Here is a 21,964-nt window from a genome sequence, read left to right as displayed (position 1 = left end):
TTATAGTGAAAGAGAGGGACATATGAATTAGTGACCTAATGCAATATGCCAAGAGCAATAATGAAAATCTATTCAGGGTACATATATATATATATGAAAAGCATAGAGGAAGATGGTTGTTTGAGAAATGATGGTTATAACCGAGGCACTGGCAGCAAGGATGGACAGAAAATGGCTTCTAGGAAGGTAGAATAGGTATTATTTGGGTACCAATTTGGTGTAGGGGATGAAGGAGAGAGAGGGAAAAACGAAGTGAGAATGACTTCCAGATTCTGGATTGGGATTGGGCAGGCTTCTCCCTGAGATAGGGAGCACACTATCTCTAGTCTGAGAATGTATTTATAGGATTCTTTGATTGCAAGTAAAAGAAATATGAGTTGAATTAGGTTAGGCAAAGGGGAGAATTTATTATAAGTTTATTGGCGGGGAGGTTGTACAAGGAACTCAGGACAGGATTACAGTTGGACTTCAGACATGAACAAGATTGAGGATACAAGTACTATCCGGATCTTCCCTCTTCTTTCCCTCTGCTCCTCTCCTTGTGTCTTTTTACTTTTCTCTTTCTCTGAAGATGAGCACTTCCCTTTTACTGGTGAAATCTTACTAAACATAGTTGCCAATGTTATTCCTCACTTATAGTTCAGTCACTCAGACAAAGGCTAATCTCTCTCTCAATTGCATATTCCTGGGAAAGGGCTTTGGTAAAGCTCGAGTCAGGTGCCCAATCTGGTGCACACAGCTATGGCCAGGGCTCAGTTTTTCTTCATGCCTTTCTATCTTCATGACTGCTCTGGCTACAACCATGCGTTGGATGGAGTGTTTCTTAGAAAAGGTTTCCTGGGCAGACATTCTAACAGAGATCCACTTCAGTGGAGATGCATTCAGTTTTATTTGTCTTTTTCTGCTGCTTTAAAAAAAAAGTTGAGATGTAATGTACAGTAAAATGCACATCACTTAAAAGTTTAGTTTGAGGAGTTTTGACAAATGTATGCCCACATCCCAGTCAAGACATGGGACATTTCCATCACTCCAGAAAGTCAATCTCCACTCCTCAGTCAATCTCCACTCCTCAAAAACAACCACAGTTCCGATTTCTATCACCACAGAATAGCTTTGCTGGTTGTAGAACTTCACATACATGAAATCAAACAAATATGCTCTTTGGCCTTTTTCATTCTACATAATGTATCTGAGATTGTTGCTATATCAAAAGTCTTTTTTGTGGCAGAGATTATTTCACTATATATACATACCACATTTGTTTATTCATTCACCTGTTGATAGACATTTGGGTTGTTTTCAGGTTTTTTTTTTGACATTATGAACATTTTAATACAAGTCTTTTTAGAGTTAGAAGGAACTGTACATTAAATGCTGAGATTACAAAGGATGACTTCAGTTTTGAATAAATTGAGTCTGTAGTACTTGTAGGACACTCAGGTAGTAGTCTGGGCTCCTCTTGGAGTACTCCTCTTGGAGTACAGTCTAAGTTGCAGAAGAGAGACAGGGTCTAGCAATGTAAATTTCTGTAGTCGTCAGCCTTTATGCAGAGTTAAAGCTATGGGAAAGTCCTCAGGCAGAGGACAAGCATTACACAAGAAAATGCCCATATATGAAACCCTGAGAAGCATCAGTATTTGAGGAGCAGACTAAAAGGGAGCCATCTGTGGAGGCTAAGAGAAGCATGGCCATTTATCTTTGTGTCCCGATCATCAGGCACAGGACCCCACACACAGTCACTTCTCAATGTGCTAAATTTCACAGAATGCGTCCAGGGTACCTGGTTCTGGATAGACCCGGTAGAAGGAGATAGACCGGGAGGGCAAATGGCATGAGGAGTCTCACAGGCCAGAGTGATTAAAGGAGTGTATCGGGGCAGGTAAACCCTACAGACTCTACCTGTGCTTATGCGGGGCTGGGGAGGACGAGTCATTACAGATGAAGAATTAGGTAAGGTCAGACCACTCAGGGCCTTAGATGGATGTCACATTGAAGAATTTGGACTCCAACAGGCCTGCTACCCTGGGAGGAGTCATCGCGGATTCTGGAGAAGGGCGTGACAGAGGAGACTTCCTTTCGGGAAGTGTAGTCTGGCAGCGGTGCCCCGGTGGTGGCGGCGGCGGTGCTGCTATTGCTGGTGATCGTGTGGTGGTGTTAGCGGCAATAGTGCTTTCCACTGGGCTTTGGCTTGGTAGCCGCTGAAAGAGAACAACGCTGCCGCTGCTGCTGCTGCTGATTTCATGCCATTTCCTGACCCGGCGCTGTAACTTGGCCTCTGAGCCTAGGCCACAGAACGCAGAGGCCGTGGCATCTGGCCGCAGCTGGGAGGCAGTGCGTGCGCGCCTGGCCCGGTGGTCCGCTGGGAAGCCCGGGGCGGGGCAGCCGCGGGGCGGGGGCGGGGCGTCGCAGAGCTAGGCCACGCCCCTGCTCGCCCGCGCAGGCGCGCTGCGGGCCGTTAGCTGTCAGAGCCAAGCGGCGGGCTGGCGGCGGGCTCCGACGTCTGCGCCAGGACCCGGCTGGCTGAGCCCGGCGCAGCAGCAGCAGCCAGGACAGCGCAGCCCCTACTCCCTGTCAGGTCGTAGAGGCGAGCAGGGACCAGCTGGTCGCCGGCCCCTCGGGCAAGATGGGGAACCGGGAGATGGAGGAGCTCATCCCGCTGGTGAACCGTCTGCAGGACGCGTTTTCGGCGCTGGGACAGAGCTGCCTGCTGGAGCTGCCGCAGATCGCCGTGGTGGGCGGCCAGAGTGCCGGCAAGAGCTCGGTGCTCGAGAACTTCGTGGGCAGGTGAGCGCGCAGGGCGCGGAGTAAGGATGCGGCAGGGGGCGACCTCGCTGCGGGCCGTTGGAACGTGGACTGGCAGTGGGAGCCAGAGGGTGGATGGACCAGGAGCTGCGGTGGAATGGGGGGCAGAGTGGAATGGGGGGCAGAGTGGCCGTGTCCGTGGGGCGGGCGGGGTCCTCCAGCTCTGGGCATCCTCCGTCCCCTGCCACCCCCGGCCTGGTGGCCCTCCTGCCTGCCTTTCATCGTGCGATACAAAGCCATTTCCTCCCTGTCCTCCAGTCGGGGAGTCGAGGGAGGGGTCCGCCCCGGGATCGACCCCCACCCCCTCGGTGCGCGCCAGCCCCGGGCAGCCTCCCTGCGTAGCGCGCCGAAAGCTTCCCAGTGCCCCTCTCCTGTTTTCCCGGCTCAACACCCCCCTCCTTTTCCTGTCGCCCTCCGTGAGGCTCCCTGCGAGGCTGTGGGGCTTTATCCCCCGAGCCCCCTCCCTTAGGTGGAGATGCTTTCCTTCTCGCCTGGGTTCTCGTTCCTCTCAGCTGTCTACTGTGCCTGCCTCTAGCTGGGGAGGCGGGGTGCGAGGAGAAAGACGTCGTTTGTTGTGGTGAAGCTTTATCCAGAGACGCTTCCCCACCATTCTCCTCCCGGAGAGTCGAAGAATAAAAGGTGGTGTGTTTGCGTGTGCATCTATTCACAGCTCCAGGCAATTGTGAGAGAGCCCGAGGCACAGACTTGGTAGGGGGTGGACGTGGACTTGTGTTGTCCAGGTGCCATGTCATTCCTGCATCATCTCGGAACTGACCAGCATCTTTCTCGCACTCTCTCTGTGCCCCCTCCCCCAGCATCATCTTCCGTTCTCTAAGCTCCTATTTGTCTTGCTAGCCTTCAAGATAACATTCTGAATCTAAATTGTAGCTGTGGTTTTCCTCATGACTCTTAATACAGAAACAGCTAAGGAATTAATTTTTGAATTGGGAATCAGCATTTCTTCCACTGAGCAATTCATGAGGGATTAAGTTACCTTAACGGCCTTGCCTGGAGAGTGCAGACATTTGCTAAGAAAAGCCCATTTGAAAGCATTATGAAAGCTGAAATCTGTTTCCTAGTAGTAGAAAACCAGGTAGAAATGTACAGTATCCAAGAAAAAATGCTGGCGAGATTGTACTTTATTCTTTTTATTTGGCTCATTCGTGACTTGGGATGCAGAAGGTTCCTGTTTCTGTTCCTTTTTTCTTTTTTTGTTAGTGCTTGGTGATGTGTAAAATTTAGAGCTGAATATTCCCACATTTCCTTTGGAAATGTTAGTGTTCATAAAGTACATATTCCTTTCTCTCAAATGATGTTCCATCTCTCAGATGATACTTTTTTTTCCTGTATGAACTAGAAAGATAAGAAACCTAACAAAGTAAAATTACTGACAATTGGCTTGTATCCTTGAGTAATTCACTTAATCACTACACCTCATTTTTATATTTTTTTCGATTAATGAGCAAAGTGAAGGTAAAGCATTTTGCCTACTTCATCTTAGACTTCTGGTGAAGTGATGGATTTCAAACACATAACAGTTACTTTCTTTGATTTGTTGCCAATGAAATTTACGAGATATAAAGTGGCATCCAAAGAGTGAATTTTGGTAACCTATTTTTGGCTTTCCAAATGCCAGGGCATTTTTGTCATGACACCTTAAGAGTTATTTAACTATTTTTGTTTTTTAAACAAATACTTAAAGATTAAAATTGTAAGTATTTCAAATGAAATTACCATATTTTTATGCATCTCCCATATATTTACTTGGATGAGCCTATATTGTATGTAAGTGCATTGTTTGTGGTCAGAGCTTTTGAACTTAATGTCAATTGTATGCACATACCCCAATTCTACTTTCTAGGTTTTGAAATTCTAACATTCTTCCTAATGTTATAATAAAATTGTACACATTTCCCCACACTAACTATGTTCTTTTGAAATAATTTGAAAAAAGAAATGTAGAAGAGTAAAATATTTAAGCTTGAATATTTTTCAAGATGGAATAAAAAATAGGGACAAGTATAAAAATCAGAGCACTTACCAGAATACATTAGTAATTTGTTGTACTTTAAAAAGTTTTACCACTAATTAACTGTTAGAACGTCAAATCAAAGAAAAGGATGACCATAGAGGAAAAAGGTCATTTAATTCATATGTAAAGTCTGTATTATATGTAGAGATAACACCTGCCTAGCAGAGCTTATATATTAAAGAGAAAATTTGATTAGGAAGGTCATTGACTTATTGAGGAATCTAATTTCTAATTATAGACCAACCTTAGGGAAAATGGAGTTTTCTATTTTGATAAGATATTCAGCCTAGGTGGAAAAAATTGTATCCATTTTCTACTATAACATCTTAGCATTTTCTTGTCATTATCCAGGAATTTTGCAATAAAAATGGTTTCTTTCCTAAGGATGTAACTTTCCTCTTTTACACGAAACAGTTTTCATTTTAAGACTCTGATCTAATGTGCAGTTATTGAATGCAGCCAGAAAAACCAAGGGTCATCACTTGTGTAAATTCATTGTGTTTGCTCTTGACTTAAGCTTCTTCTCTACAAAATAATGATGCATTTTCTCAACAATCCTCATTTAGTGGACTAACCATATCTTTTCTCAGATAGTTTGTTTATATGGAGTTTTTTTGGACACCAATGAATGAATTCGAATGTGAATATGTTTACTTCATTTAGTGGTTGCTGTAAAAGCTGATTTTTGGGTGACAGGTTTGAGATTGTTATGAATAAAATGAGTCATGAATGAACCACTTGTTTGTGATTTTCTTGCTGAAGTGATGAACTTGCATATTAATGTGATATAGCATGAGTAACCAGATTGTTCTTTTGATGGTGCAGGATGAGATATATGCTGGCAATGAGAGGCAGCTTAAGATCTAATGAATAGAAGTTGAGACCTATAATCTGAACATAGGGGTTTACTAGCTGGCTTGGATCTGCCTATTGGTCTGGTTTGTATACAGAAGAATTGAATTTATTCAACTATTTTCATTATACATATACATATATTTATAGTGCAGTGGTGATGATAATAATGGTTAACATTTATAGAGTGCTCGTTATGTGTAGGTACTATTCTTGGTGCTTTTATTTGAATAATCTCATTTAGTCCTCATACAACCCCAAAGAGGTAGGTACTCTTATGATTTCCATTTTACAGAAGAGGAAATTAAGATTTGGAGAGTTTGAGTAACTCACTCAAGGATAATTTAATTTAATATAAAAACAGTGGAGCTAAGATTCAACTAGAGGTGTTGATCACCATAACCCATGCTCTAGAACCTCTGTGCCATATTGTATCCTCCATATTGAGGTTTACCATTTCCTCTGATAAGTACTTTTAACTTCTTTCTTGCTCCCTATATAAATGCTACCTATATTAATAAGAAGCTGGCCAGGCACAGTACTCATGCTTATAACCCCAGTATTTGGGGAAGCCAAGGCGGGAGGATTACTTGAGCCCAGGAATTTGAGACCAGTCTGGGCAACATAGTGAGATCTTGTCTCTACAAACAAACAAACAAAAAAAAACTAGCCAGGTATGGTGGAGCATGCCTGTAGTGCCAACTACTTGGGAGGCTGAGGTAGGAGGATCATTTGAGTCCAGGAGGTCAAGGCTGTAAGTGAGCCATGATTGTGCCACTGCACTCCGGCATGGCTGACAGAGCAAGACTCTGTCTCGAATAATAATAATAAACAAGAAGCTACTAAGTTAATGATTTTATTAATATTTATTTACATATGTTTACCTTGCCTCATTTCACAGAAGATTTGAGGTGACCCCTTAGGCAGAAGCAACATTTATTAAAAGATAAGTATTTTTCTTTGCTATATTAGACATTCTTGAAGAGAGTTTTAAAATGTAATCGGATTGTTTATTTAAGTATGTTTTTAGAGTGCATATAACTCATTTATAGAGGTGTTAAGTGAAAACTGTACTAGTTGCTAATACGCAGATGTTTTAAAATGACACCCTTGTTAGAAATATTAGTTTTTCAATGCTAATTATATAGGCAGAAGAGTCCACATTATTTTATTCTAGTCTGAGTGGTAAATAGACTCTCAATTCTGCACAAATAGAAAAAGTTTTGTGATTAATGGGGATGAAATAAAATATTTTTAAAAAGTTATTATGCTGATATTTTTCAAGAAATTGCTTCTAAGTGTTATAGTTATTAGATAAATGGTGCTTACAATTAAAATGTCATAATTATTGAGAACCATACTTCATAGTTCCCAAGGTCTATAAATAAAGTGTCAAAACATGAACTTTTCTTCATGCAACAATGAATTGGTAGAACTTGAAATCACAAAAATATTTTTGCTGAATTAACATTATATAATATACTTGTAGGTTATCACAAATTCACAGTTGGTGATAATTACTACCATCAAATGAATTCCTTTTTTATTAATAATGTCTGAGAAGCAATATAACTAAGACAACTAGACTGGATAGGATATCTCTGTTTTGGAATTTACTTATGATAAACAGTTATCCAAAAATGCACTTGATTTAACTTCTTTAAGAATGAAGTTGGGCAGTCACCCAGAACCTTGGAGGAATGGAAACTTAATATTTAGCTGGATTAGAGGATAGGCTATAGGGTTCTCTATCAATGAAGTATAATTTAGAGTGTTAGGTATTCTTCTTAGGTAGTACCTTTTGCTACAGCTAGTAAGTTAAATTATGAAGTTTTATTTATTATTGTGATTTATTTTAGAGGGACTTCAAGTATCTAGAAAGAAATAGATTATTTTTTTCCTCTGCTACCAGAGCCAAGTCAAGAGAGTCCCAAGCTCATATGTTATATAGAATGATCCAATTTAATTTTCTGTATGGCCAAAGTTTTGCAATTTATCCTAGTCCAAGTTTGCATTGCACTTTCTCACACTCTCTGCATTGATTTAAAAATTCTTATGGATTATGTTATACTAAATACATTTTATAAAGTAGATGGAAAAAGGGGACCAACATTTGCTTAGCCATTATGGGGTAGCAGACATGGATTCTGCTAGATACTTTTCATACCTTCTATTCCTTACCTGTTTCCATATCCCCATGTCAATAGGGGAGAAAATTCAGGGTTGGAGAGACAAGTCATTCACCCAGGATCGTATGGCTAGTAAGCAGCCAAGCTGGGATTCAGTATGACTCCTCCTGGAACTCTTGAGAAATATGGACACATAAAACCAATGAACATGTATTTATTGAGTTCTAAGTATACTGGGTAAGAATATACAAGAAAATATGAATACATAGAAGCTGATGTATGTATAAAAAGAGAACTGACAGGATAAAGTATGGGACAACTTTCAAATGCATAAGTAAAATGAAGGTAGTCAGATATAATGCAAACTAATCAGGATAAAAAATTATAGTATGTCAATTTATTTTTACAAAAATCCCTGAAAAACTACAGTTCTGAAATTGAACTGAATATAAGTGGAAAGTAGAAAATATATGCATTTCCAGTGTCATCTGGCAGCCCATATCATTTTAGCTCAAGCCTGCATGTACTGAAGTATCTATGTCAAAGCAGGAAGGTGGTGATCTGTGTCTCGGTTTCTGAGTTGACAACAAGGCATTGAATTTAGACTGTGACTTTATCACAAAGAGATACTATATACTGGAGAGGGCCCTAGAGAAGAGCAGCAAGGAAAAAAAAAGAGATTGGAGCGATTAAAAATATAACTGGATGCAGTGAAGGTTAATTGAGAGTGGGATGGATGAGATCAACTATTTTATAAGGACCTCCAAGGCACTAATACTTAAGGGAGGTGAATTCTATTTTCCTTTTAAAGAATAAGTCATTTAGTTAAAGGAGTAGAATAAGTCGAAGATACAAATGTCAGGGAAAATGTCCTAAAGGCAAACCTGAAAATGGAATGAATTGTTTAGAATGGGAGGAGGGTAAAGGAGTTGACACTAAATGATTTGCATTTCATGAATTAAAAATCATTTCCAACAAATTAGAGGGTTCATTAATATCATGTTAATTACTCTGTCTGTGTGTGTGTGTGTGTGTGTGTGTGTGTGTGATCATAGGTAGCTTAGCTTTTCTTCCTTTAATAGTAGCAAGACTGGCATTTGATGACATTATTATAAGAAGCTTTCCTCCGGCTTGATTTTCTCTAACTTCCTGGAGCCACAGTAGGATACAGAGAAACCAGAGATTTGCCCAAGGTCAGAAGAAATCAGAGCTAGGTTTGGAACTTAATGTTAGGAACTGGGAGGCCTGTGCCAGTTCATCATCTTCTCTTCCTCCTGTTATTGTTTTAGAGCACCTCCCTCCAACCCTCACCCTGCCTCCTCCTTTTCCCATCCCTTTGCATTGGGCCAGACTTTTTCTCTTCCGTGATACTCTCCTTCATTACCCTTCTTGATAGTTGACCAGCAGTGGCATTACATTTTATTACCTTTTTTTTTCCTATACAGAATAGTGGAGACAGGGAGCAGAATTTTTCTCAGACTTAGGCAAGTTAATTTGACTGAAATAGTATACTCGTGAGTAAAGTGTGACTTTTAGGGAACAGATGGGCCCAGGAAAAGACTAAATAAGATATTGGATGTTTTTACACATTATTAATATTTATCCACCAGGTGGGCATTAGCTAGAAAGATATGCCTGCGATGGTCATCAATAGGCCTTGCTTAAACCAACACAAGCTTCTGAAAAGTTGTATGTAAATAAATAATCTAAATGGAAATGTTATTATTTAAACAAGTGGGTGAACTTTTAGGTAAAATAAAGATGTATTTGTGTAGCAAATCTGCATCCTTCAGTTTGCCTGTTTTCTATTCTTTTTGTGTGTATGTTTGCATTCTTAGAGTGCATTGAGTGACATTGAGGTCCATTAATGTTATAGAGATTATTTTAACAATTTTTCAACAAGCATTAATATTGCATTGTCTTTAGTGTTAATTGATAATAAAAACAGAGCAGTTGTTGAGGAAAATGATGATACATTTAATTCCTGAATTATATGAATGATACAGGATTGCTTTAGATCTTGTTTTTCTCTAATATCCCTGCTGCAAGTCCTCTATTTCCAAGGGTTTAAAATGTACCTCAGTGCTCCTTTGTGACAGTGTGTCATTTTTATTTCCCACTGCTTCAAGGTCATGATATACCCATGAATGGCATATATATACATGATAGCAGTAGCTAGGTATCCTGAAGGACCTCATTGTTTATCCTCCCAGTGGCTTGGAATTGAAAGACTAATCTATTTGATAAGTAATTTGATGGGTGACTAAACTTGTTTATGGTGCTTATTTTTTTAGATTTCCCAAAAGTGAATATTTGAAGAGGAGTCATCACAGTGTGGTGATGGAGTGCAGGCTTTGCTGGCTGCTCTTCAGTCCTGCCTCTGACTCTCACTGGTAGCATGGCTCCTCATTACAGAATCTAGCCTCACTTGGCCTCAGTTTCTTCATCTGCAAAATAGGGATTGCAGACTTCACCTTTTAATCTGTGTGTGAGTTCTCAGTAAGATGGTATCAAGTGCCTGGTCCATAGTATGCATTCAATAACTGATTGCTCTTAATTTAAATCTTTTATTTAGACTGGACATTTTTTGAGTATTTTAAAAACAAAAGTACGTTGAGGCAGATGGTAATGCGTATTTGCAAATTCTTTTTGTGAATGTTGGAAAATTACAGTTGCATCAAAATACTTACTTGTAGATAAGGCTAATAGAATATATTTGAGCTTTCTTTAAAGAAAGCATTGCCCACATTCATTAAATGCACTATCACAGTGTGTTCTTTTCTTTTTTAAACCAATATATACAAAGTGAACCCAGTTTGTATACTCTTCCCTTCTAAGAGTTCCAAAGCAGTTTTTATCATTTCATTAATCCTTTGAATTTCTGTGAGAAGTAGCAAAAGCATGTTTTGTTTACTTTAATTTGGAATTAAAAAAAGATTAAGCTGGAAAAAAGTTAGGTGACATACTGGGGTCACATGGTGAGTACTAGAGATTAATGAAAAAAATAGAATTAATAACAGATAATAGAATTAAAATGAATTTTTCTGACATTATTTTTAGCTTTCTCCTAGAGAATAGATTTTAAGGAAGATATTCGATTCTGTGATATAAAGTAAACCATTCTTAGCATATTCCTTTTCTTTTGGAAATGTTAGATAAAATTGCAGACAAAGATGGCATAGAAGGGGGAAAAACAATTGAGGAAGTCTAGTTGGAGAAGCAGGACTACTTAGCAAGAGTATGGTCTGAGCGCAAGGAAACCATCTACAACCAAGGGTTCAGGAGGTAAGGTGTAATTAGATCTTAAAAGAAGTACCAACATTTTTGTAGTAGATGTTGAAATAATACCAAATCACTCTTTTTTTTCCAGTGGAAAGATTCATATTCTGATATGATTGACATTCCCATAACTTGTTAACCGTCAGTTTTAGCTCTGAGCTAGTTAGCTGGTTCTATTCAGAATTACATTATTTTTAAGTTGCTAGATATACCTCAGAAGCTTTGAAAAGAATAGCTTTGGGTTTCTTATCTAGTGGAGGTTTAGAACCCTGTATATGTGTGTCTGTTTATGTTTGCTGGTTAATAAAACTGAGACCCATTCTCTTCATATTTTGAAAAGAGGGGCAAAGGCTTGCAATTATTTTTATAGATTCTAGCATTTATGGTTCTGAGTCCTACTACCAGGACAGCAACAATTGTATGGTGAGATTTCTGCATTCTCATCTAAATACCAATAGAACGACCTGCATACTGAAGTCCTTGTAAATTCAACTTAAGAAACTTTAGCCTGTTTATTTAATCCTAAAAACATATCATGTAAAATGTGTATGTGTGGGTACTTGATTTGAATTATGTACTTTGAATGTTATATATTCTCTTAGGGCTTTGTTTGTTTTTTTTTTTTCCCCCCCAGAGTCAATTAAGAAGGGAAGTGGCAGAAGGATCATGAGTTCCTTGCTTACAGAGCAAGTGGGGAGATGATAAGGAGGAAGCAATGCTTTTGTGAGTGTTCACTAGATTGTAGGGACATATGAAGAGAAAAGACCGGTAAGGTTCAACCGCTGTGAGAATTAGGAGTATTTGTGAATGAGTTAGTTTGGGGTGGATTTGGTTCTCCCCCGCTCCCTGTGGCAGGTGGTCCCTTCATATTTGTTCAAAGTGCGCCACAGGTAAGCAAGGTAGCATGCCAAGAACAGTGAGAGCTGGGTTTAGTCTGGCCTCTGCTGTCTCAGCTCTATCTGTCTGATTTAGAGGCCCCTCCTTGGTGGCCCTTGTTAATACTTCACTGCACAGGAATCTATTGAACAGTTGGTTGCCTCATCTGTCTGTCCAACTATTTGCAGCTTCCATGAAGCCAGGAGCTGTGTCTCCTTTATCATTTTCCATAGTGCAGTGCTGGCATACAGCAGGAGCTAACTGAATGAATCAGCTACTTGACTCTGTACAAGCCATTTATCTAAGCTGAAACATACCTTTGACATCAATAAATTGGTCGAGAATAGTTGAGTGGGCTTGGAATACAACGGTGGTTGTTTTTTGAGACAGAGTCTCGCTCTGTCGCCCAGGCTGAAGTGCAGTGAGTGGCGTGATCTCGGCTCACTGCAACCTCTGCCTCCCAGGTGCAAGCAATTCTCGTGCCTCACCCACCTGGGTAGCTGGGACTACAGGGGTGCACCACCACACCTGGCCAATTTTCATATTTTTAGTAGAGACGGGGTTTCGCTATGTTGGCCAGGCTGGCCTTGAACTCCTGACCTCAGGTGATCCGCCCTCCTCGGCCTCCCAAAATGCTGGGATTATAGGCGTGAGCCACTGCACCTGACCTGAACAGTGCTTTTTAAACTGTAGATTGTGACCTAATAGTGGGCCATGATATCAATTTAGTAGAATGTGTGTGACAGTGTTAAACAAAGTATCAGACTACATCCAAGATAGTTATAAGTACCATTTTGTGAAAGTTTTGTATTAGTTGCATATTTGTATATGCATACTAGGCTGCAATGTAAAATGTATCTCTTACTATGAGTTACCCTCAAAATTGTTGAATGCCTCTGGTCTAGATTAAATCTAATATTACTTCTAGTCATTTATTTGGTTATTCTCTATTTAAATGGCAGGACATATCCTTTTATTAGAGAAGACACAATTCACACTATACCATTACTATTCCACTAGGATGAATTAAAATGGAAATAACTTTATTATTTTAAAAAAGCCGTCTTTTAATTGAAAAAGTGATATGTACATGTAATACAAATTCAGACATTCCAAAATACATTATATTTATACCATATAAATGCCTTTCCCCTATTGAGGTTTCTTAGTAAGATGTTTCATTTACCTGCCTATCTTCCAGATTACTTCTGAATTTATATTTTCTTTATATGAAATTTATTTGAGTTTTGAGGACAGAGAGAATTTAATAAACTTGTTTGTAGGTAGATAATACAACCAGTTAAGAAAGGACATGTTTGAAAATTCTTTTAGCAGATGGATTTGTCCATTTACTGAGTCATTTACAAAGAATCATATGTTGAGAGTCCACGATATGCCAGGAATTGCACGAGGCTCTGGTATGCAGCAGCTCCTTCAGAGAGCTTGGTGATCCAGTGGATACAGGATTGCTATGCACTTCACTGTCAGGATACCCAGGCTAACAATTCTTATGAGAGCCATTTGTCAGAGAATAGTTGGTGAGTTCATGATACTGTCTCTAAATGTTTGAGGAGCTGTTACTTGGAAAAGGATTAGACTGACTCAGTTATCTCCCCAGAAGACATAATTAGAACAAATGGGTGAACGTTACAGGCAGACAGACTTAAACTTAATGTAGGGGAGACTGTTCAATAGAACACTTTAAAAAATGGAATGGATTGCCTGTGAAACAGTAAGCATTCCATCCCCATAAGGGTAGAGACTGGCGATTGATGACTTGCTGGCTGCTTGGCATGGTGTAGTCAGGAGAGGGGTTGAACAAAAGGACTTTGAAGGTTTTTTGTTTGTTTGTTTGTTTGTTTGTTTTAAACAGTCTATGATTTGGCTTGATGGATGTCAGAGAGAAACCTGGCTTTAAAAAAATGTGTGTTTTCTATAGGTTATCTGTAGGTAGATAAGAAATGACAGACTTATAAAAGAGTTAAGACCTCTCTGGGTCTAGCCCTTCAAAAAATCATTATGCCTGTCAGTGTATGGATATAAAGAAGCCAGACTCTTTCCTGGAATGGCTAATTCCATGAAGTAGCTGTGGTTAAGGGTGTTTTAGAGGTAAACTGTATTTATTCTTTTTTTTTTTTTTTTTTGAGACAGGCTCTAGCTCTGTCACCCAGGCTGGAGGGCAATGGCATGAAAACTGCTCACTGCAGCCTTCCCTTGCTGATGAGATCCTCCCATCTCAGCCTTCCGAGTAGCTGAGACCACAAGTCTGCACCACCATGCCCAGCTAATTTTTAAATTATTTTTTGTAGACACAGGGTCTCCCTATGTTGTCCAGGCTGGTCTTGAACTCCTAGGCTCAAGTAATTCTCCTGCCTTGGCCTCCCAAAGTGCTGGGATTACAGGCATGAACCAATGTGCCTGGTCTGTATTTATTTATTTATTTAAAAAGCTCAATTTTAAAATCTGCTTTTCTAATTGACCCAATTTCTTTCAGTGGTGTACCAGTCTAGAAACTTAAAAAATAAACATAGTTTAGTTTCCTTTTTTTATTTTTAAAATCTTCCTATATCTAACATATCTTGTAATTTCTTTATTCAAAACATCTTTTTGGCCAACCTTTTCCTCTTTATTCTCATTCTGACCATCAGAGTCTCAGCTGTCCTCCTTTCGCACGTGGGATAACTCTGACAGCATCCTGCCCTCTCACTCTCTCCATTTCTTATTCATCTATTCCATGTAAATGTTGCTGCTCTCAGGTTAATCTTCCAAAACACAAGTTTGATATCTCTGTCTTCAATAACCTGCAGTCCCCTCCCTCCCCTTTAAAAATCTCTACTTGGTTTTCAAAACTTTCTGCCCATTCAGCTTTTGTTTTCCACTCCTCCCAGAGGTTTTCACCTCATTTTTTCCATCTTTTCTGTGTATGCAGTGGCAATTTCTGATGACTTAAGAACATGCATGGCTTGAGTAGAGCATATTTTATGACCAAAAGGGGTTCAAACAATCAACCTATACTTGAGTTCCTACTTTGTGAAAGACACTGTTTTGGGATGGAAAAAAAATATTTGCCCTTAACAGAATCTAGTGTAGACTAGCATAGAGTGTAGTCAGAACTTACACAGTGTTGAGGTAAAGAACATGTATTCTGTGGAGGCTGACTCCCTGGGTTCACATCCTAGTTCTGCCACTTAATAGTTCTGCGATCTAAGGCAATCACTTAACCTGCCTGTGCCTCAGCTTCCTCACTGGTACAATGGGACAATAGTAGTACCCTCCTCATGTGGTGGTTGTAAAAATTAAATTAATACATGTAAAACACTTAGGAGAGTGTCTGTCACATGGTAACATAGTTACCTGTTTACGATTGTTATTATTGGGGATGGAAGTTTAGACAGAATTTGGGTGCCTTTAGAGGTGCAGAGTGTTCTGGATGATCAAAGGAAAAGAGCAATTTTTCCTTTTTTTTTTTTGAGACAGAGTCTCGCTCTTGTCGCCCAGGCTGGAGCACAGTGGCGGGATCTCGGCTCAATCTATCAAATTCTTACTATTTAATGCCCATTTCAAATCCTACTAGTTTACATGAAATCTTTCTTGGACTCTCCAAAGAAAAATTGAAAGACCTCTGCCTCCCAGATTCAAGCGATTCTCCTGCCTCAGCCTCCTGAATAGCTGGGATTACAGGCACCTGCCAGCAAGCCAGGCTAATTTTTTTTTTTTTTTTTGTAGAGATGGGGTTTTACCAGGCTGGTCTCAAACTCCTGACGTCAGGTGATTCGCCCGCCTGCACCTCCCAAAGTGCTGGGATTACAGGTGTGAGCCACTGTGCCGGCCCAATTTTTCCTTTTTTAAAAATTATTATTTTAGGTTCAGGGGCACATATGCAGGTTTGTTTTATAGGTAAACTTGTGTCATGGGGGCTTGTTGTACAGATTATTTCTTCACCTAGGGACTAAATCCAGTACCTAATAGTTATTTTTTTCTGATCCTCTCCCTTCTCCCACCTTTCACCCTCCAGGAGGCCCCAGTGTCTATTGTTTCCTTTGTGTTTATGAATTCTCATCATTTAGCTCCCACTAATGAGTGAGAACAGGCAACATTTGGTTTTCTGTTCCTGCATTAGTTTGCTAAACATAACGGTCTCCAGCTCCATCCGTGTTCCTGCAAAGAACATGATCTCATTCCTTTAAGGCTGCATAGTATTCCATGGTATATATGTACCACATTTTCTTTATCCAATCTGTCACTGATGGGCATTTAGGTTGATTCCATGTCTTTGCTATTGTGAATAGTGCTGCAGTGAATATTCACATGCATGTGTCTTTATGGTAGAATGAGTTATATTTCTCTGGGTATATACCCAGTAATGGTATTGTTGGATTGAATGGTACTTCTGTTTTTACTTCTGTGAGGAATCACCATACTCCTTTCCGCAATGGTTGAACTAATTTACACTCTCACCAACAGTGTATAAGTGTTACCATTTCTCCACATCTTTGTCAGCATCTGTTATTTTTTGACTTTTATATAATAGCCATGCTGACTGGTGTGAGATGGTATCTTCATTGTGGTTTTGATTTGCATTTTTCTGATGATCAGTGATGTTGAGCTTTTTTTTTTCTTTTTTTCTCATATCCCTGTTGGCCGTCTGTATGTCTTCTTTTGAAAAATATCTGTTCATGTCCTTTGCCCACTTTTTTCTTGTAAATTTGTGTAAGTTACTTACAGATGCTGGATATTAGACCTTTGTTGGATGCATAGTTTGCAAAAATTTTCTCCCATTCTGTAGGTTGTCTGTTTACTCTATTGATAGTTTCTTTTGCAGAAGCTCTTGAGTTTAATTAGAATCCCTCTTGTCAATTTTTGCTTTTGTTGTTACTGCTTTTGGTGTCTTTGTTATGAAATCTTTGCCCATTCCTGTGTCTCAGATGGTATTGCCTAAGTTGTCTTCCAGGGTTTTTATAATTTTGGGTTTTACATTTAAGTCCTTAATCTATCTTGAGTTGATTTTTATATATGGTGTAAAGAAGGGGTCCAGCTTCAATCTTCTGCATATGGCTAGCCAGTTAACCCAGCACTATTTATTGAATAGGTAGTCCTTTCCCCATTGCTTGTTTTTGTCAGCTTTGTTGAAGATCGGATAGTCGTAGGTGTGTGGCCTTATTTCTGGGCTCTCTATTCTGTATTCTGTCCCATCAGTCTATGTGTTTATTTTTGTACCAGTACCATGCTGTTTTGGTTACTGTAGCCCTGTAGTATAGTTTGAAGTCAGGTAGTATAATTACTTTAGCTGTGTTCTTTTTCTTAGCATTGCCTTGGCTACTTGGCTCTTTTTTGGTTCCATTTGAATTTTAAAATAGTTTTTTCTAGTTCTGTGAGGAATGACATTGGTAGTTTGATAGGAATAATATTGAATCTATAAATTGCTTTGGGCAGTATGGCCATTTTAATGATATTGATTCTTCCTATCCATGAGCATGGGATGTTTTTCCATTTGTTTGTGTCATCTCTGATTTCTTTGAGCAGTATTTTGTAGTTCTCATTGTAGAGATCTTCCACCTCCCTGGTTAGCTGTATTCCTAGGTATTTTATTCTTTTTGTGGCAATTGTGAATGAGATTGTGTTCCTGATTTGGCTCTCGGCTTGGGTGTTGTTGGTATATAGAAATGATAGTGATTTTTATACACGGATTTTTGTATCCTGAAACCTTGATGAAGTTGTTTGTCAGCTGGATGACACTATGGGGTTTTCTAGATATCAAATCATGTCATCTCTGCAAACAGGGATAGTTTGACTTCCTTTTTTCTATTTGGATGCCATTTATTTCTTTCTCTTGCCTGAAGAAGCAGTCTTTCAATTTTTCTTTGGAGAGTCCAAGAAAGATTTCATGTAAACTAGTAGGATTTGAAATGGGCATTAAATAGTAAGAATTTGATAGATTGAGATGAAGCCAGAGGCACAGAAATAAGGATGTGTTTAGGGAACAGAGAATTTTTTATGTGACCTATGTGTCTAGAAGAGGAGTGGTGGGAGAAAGAGCTGGCAGAGTGAATTAGGGCCCTATGGAGGATTGCTAAGATGAGGAATTGGTACTTAATTCAGGAAGCAATGAGGAGCTGTTAATGATTTGTAAGATATATTGCAGTGTGCCTGGAGTCAGGCTTTAGGAAGATTAAGTTGGTCACATATTAACTGGAGGATACATAGATGGAGGGAGACATCTGAGGTACCAGTGGAGAATTAATAATTGAATGGTAATAGGGCTTGAAAAAGTATGTTTACTGGTGGAAATGGATACAGGGCATTTCAGAGACAGAGGCTGTGATTACAGATGGTGAGTGACAGAAAGGCAGAGAGGGAATAAAAAATAATTTCAAACTTTGAGTAGATCCCTGGAGGAATGATAGTAAAATTCATAGAAATAAGTTTAGAGAGGGAAGGAATGCATTCTCTCTCTACTTGCAACTGGTCAGATCTTCCATTCTACCATCAAGCTCAGGGTTATCCATGGAACATCCCATTTGAACACTCTGTCTATGCTGATTTTGACCTTCTCAGATGTCCTGATGACTTATGGTTCAAAACTGTTTAAAACTTGAATATTTCTGACTGTTTCATTAACATTAGCTTTTGCTTGTGAGACAGACTGCAAACCCTTAATTAGTATTCCCCACAGTATCTTGAATGATAGTGTTTTAGGTACCATTATGGACTGAACGTTTGCATCTCCTCCACAAATTCATGTTGAAGCCCAAACCCCCAGTATAACTATATTTGGAGATAGGGCCGATCAGGAGGTAATTAAGATTAAAGAGGTCATAAGGGTGAAGCCCTGATCCAATAGGATTAGTGTCGTTATAAAAAGAGGCACTGGAGAGCTCTCTCTCTCTCTTTCTCTGTTTGCACAAAAAGAAGAGGCCATGTGGATACAGAGAGAAGGCAACCAACTTCAAGTCAGGAAGACAGCCCACACCAGAACCTGAATCAGCTGAATCTTAATTTTGGGCTTCTAGCTTCCAGAACTTTAATAAATAAATCTCTTTTATTTAAGTGACCCAGCATGTGGTATTTTGTTATGGTAGCCTGAACAGACTAATAAAAGTACTTAACTTTTATTGAGTTTTTGCTAATTAAATTGTTGATCTGACTTAGATGGGTTGGTACTGAGGGTGAGGATCATGTGTTTAAGTGAGAGATTTATTTTTACATTTATGAGAAAAAATTGACTGATGCACTAATATTCTTAGCTTGATAAACTAGTGTCCTTAGCCCATGTGCCTCAGTTTTTGAGGTATCCATTCTTTCACCTGTACTTCTCTCTTCATTTTCTTGATGATGTAAACTACTTGTGATTCTCCCATCTCAACCTTTGCCCTCTTCAGCTGCTGACTTAGCTTTCCTTCCCTTCATAACCATCACGCAACTCTCACTGTCTGAATGCAGGAACCAAATGGATTTGAAAAAAAGGATTATGATACTGAAAAGATTGGTCCATCCCAGCATCTCCCAAAGCAAGTATACAGATATCTGTGTAAGATTTACCTGAGGAACTTATGAAATAAAGGTTCCTAGGGTCCACTAATAGAGGCCCACTCAGTGGGTCTGGAGGTAAGCCAGGGTAATCGGTATTTTTCAGAAGCTCTCCTCATGCTCCTGATAAGCAGCCAGATATGGGAGCTATTAATCACCACTTCCACAATTCCCATTATTTCTGCAGCTGAGGATAAGGAATGCAGTGTGTCTTCCTTCCCCGTCAGTACACTGAAACCGCCCTTCCCAAGGTCACCAACGATCTCCAGACAGCTTAATTTACTTTCCAAATATGTCTGAAACTGATCATCTGTGCTTAATTCCTACAACCACTGACTGAGTACAAGTTATCATTCATCTTCTGGACTATAACAACAGACTCATAATACTTTCCCCATCTGTAACCTTCCAATCTGACTTTCGCACAGCCATAGCATAATTGATATGGAATTCAAATTAAATCACATCACTGTCACAGTTAAAATTTTTCAGTTCCTAATGCCAACAGCATAAAATCATCAAAGCTTCTTGGGATGTCATACAAGGCCCTGTGTAGCCCAGCCTCTCCAGGTTATGTGTTGTTATTCTTTCACCTGGCTGTGTAGCATACCCCCTAGGCACCCACCACACTGTTTCATTGCCTTTGTTCACGTTGTTATTATTCTTCACCCCACTATAATTATCTTGAATTTGGGTCTCCTTTCCTCTGAGATACCCCAACTGCCTCCCACTTCCTCATGTCTCCTAGGTTTCTTGTCCCTCTTCTGGGTATACATAATTCTCTGAGCATTTCTCTCACTTTATACTTACCACATTGTGTTAAATTATCTTATCTGCTTCTATCACTAAATTGTGAGCCTCTCGAGGGCAGGGTCTCTTTTATTTGTTTATCTTCACTTCTAGCATATGGTAGTTTCTGAATAAATATTGAATGCATTAATCTATAAATATAATGGAGAGCTTTCAGCCTTTTTCATACCTGATTTATCTGCAACATATGATGCCTTTTATTGAACATCCACTGTGTGCCAGGCACTGTCTTAAGCACCAGAAAGACAGTAATAAGTGAAAAAGCACATACCTTGTCATTTTGGAGCTTGCAGTCTAATGAAGAGACATATAATAAACAAATAAAAATGTATAATTATAAATCAGTATGGATGCCATGACAGGAATGATCAGGATAGTGATAGAACATGACAGAGAGGGACATATTTATCAGTTGGTCAGGGAAGCCAGTCTGATCAGATGACATTTCAGCTGAAGGACAAGGAATCAGTCATAAGAAGAGCTAGGAAAAAGCATTCCTTGCAGAAGGAACAGTATGTGCTAAGACTTTGAGGGGTCACAGAAGTCTGTGTGTTGGAGGAACTTAAGGTAAGTCAGTGTCTCCAGAGCTCAGTCGAGAGGGAGAAATATAGCAAGGAAAGATAGCAGAGGGAAGTTTAGGTAGGCTCTGTTGGTGCCAGAAATAGATTTTATCCAGAGTGCTATGGTAAGTGACTGAAGGAAGGATTTTAATCAGGTTAGTTATGTAATCTGATTTACATTAGAGAAAGATTACTCTAGGTCAGTGCTTTTCAAGACAATAGTCACTACCCCATGTAGCTATTGTAACTAATGCTACTGAGAAATTGAATTTCCAATTTAATTTTAGTTACTTTAAATCTGCATTTAAAAATATAACGAATTCAGTTAAGTATGTTTTGGTACATGAAGCTACTTTTTCAACCATAAATTTTGTGAACTTTAAATATAGATCAGGTATTTCTGATAAAAATTTAGCATCCAAGTTGAGATGTGCTCTAAGTGTAAAATACACATGAAATTTCAAAGATTTGCTATGAAAAATAATACAAACTGCTTTATTAATGATTTTATATTGATTATTAATACATATTGAAATTATAATTTGGAGAAATAGGGCTAAATAAAATGTATTGTTTAATTTTACTTGTTTCTTTTTACTTTTTGTAATGTGGCTATTAGAACATTTAAAATTATTTACATGGCTCATGTTACATTTCCATTAGACTTGCATTGCACTAGATGCTGCGATGATAATGGATTGGAGGCAGGCAAAGTAGCAGCAGAGAGATGGGTTAGGAATCTTTTGCAGTTGTATAGGTGGGTGATAATGGTATCTTTGATTAGGGAGTGGCAGCAGAAATGGAAAGAAGTATAAAGAGTACAAATATTTTGGAAGTAGAGTCATGATGACTTGCTGATGGAATAGATGGGGAAGGGAAGAATGAAAAATGACTCTCAAGTTTTTGACTTGTGACTGGATTGCAGTGTTGCCATTTCCTATAGTGGGAAGACTGAGAAAAAAGTTGGGAGCTGAACATCTAAGGTATGGATTTGGGCATGTTAGAGCCTGTAAGGTATGCAGGTGGTTGGATATAACAGCCTGGGGCACAGAGGAGAGTTTAACTGAAGATATTAATCAGTACTTGTCAATATATCA

At 39.2% G+C, this 21,964-nt stretch overlaps 1 protein-coding gene and 1 long non-coding RNA gene across 15 annotated transcripts in view; one reads left to right on the top strand and one right to left on the bottom strand.

Annotated features, from left to right (window-relative positions):
- Nucleotides 1-389: 389 nt before the first annotated feature.
- Nucleotides 390-21,964, top strand: part of DNM3 (dynamin 3) — a 577,169-nt gene continuing 555,594 nt past the window's right edge. For all 14 annotated transcript variants that reach the window (XM_024249216.3, XM_024249215.3, XM_054525302.2 and 11 more), the window contains exon 1: nucleotides 390-2,784. In XM_024249216.3, coding sequence (XP_024104984.2) covers nucleotides 2,624-2,784 — 161 coding nt within the window. In that variant the 5' untranslated portion in view covers nucleotides 390-2,623. The remainder of the gene's footprint in view (nucleotides 2,785-21,964) is intronic.
- On the bottom strand, nucleotides 3,935-12,626 carry LOC129048834 (uncharacterized). The gene is made up of 3 exons (XR_010141018.1): nucleotides 12,288-12,626; nucleotides 7,868-7,990; nucleotides 3,935-4,155 (listed from the first exon to the last, which is right to left on the bottom strand). It is a non-coding gene; the product is annotated as an uncharacterized LOC129048834 (long non-coding RNA).

Source organism: Pongo abelii, chromosome 1 (genome assembly GCF_028885655.2).
Source record: "Pongo abelii isolate AG06213 chromosome 1, NHGRI_mPonAbe1-v2.0_pri, whole genome shotgun sequence".
Lineage (NCBI taxonomy): Eukaryota > Metazoa > Chordata > Mammalia > Primates > Hominidae > Pongo > Pongo abelii.
Note: the sequence above shows the minus strand (reverse complement) of the source record. Positions and strands in the feature narration are given on the sequence as shown.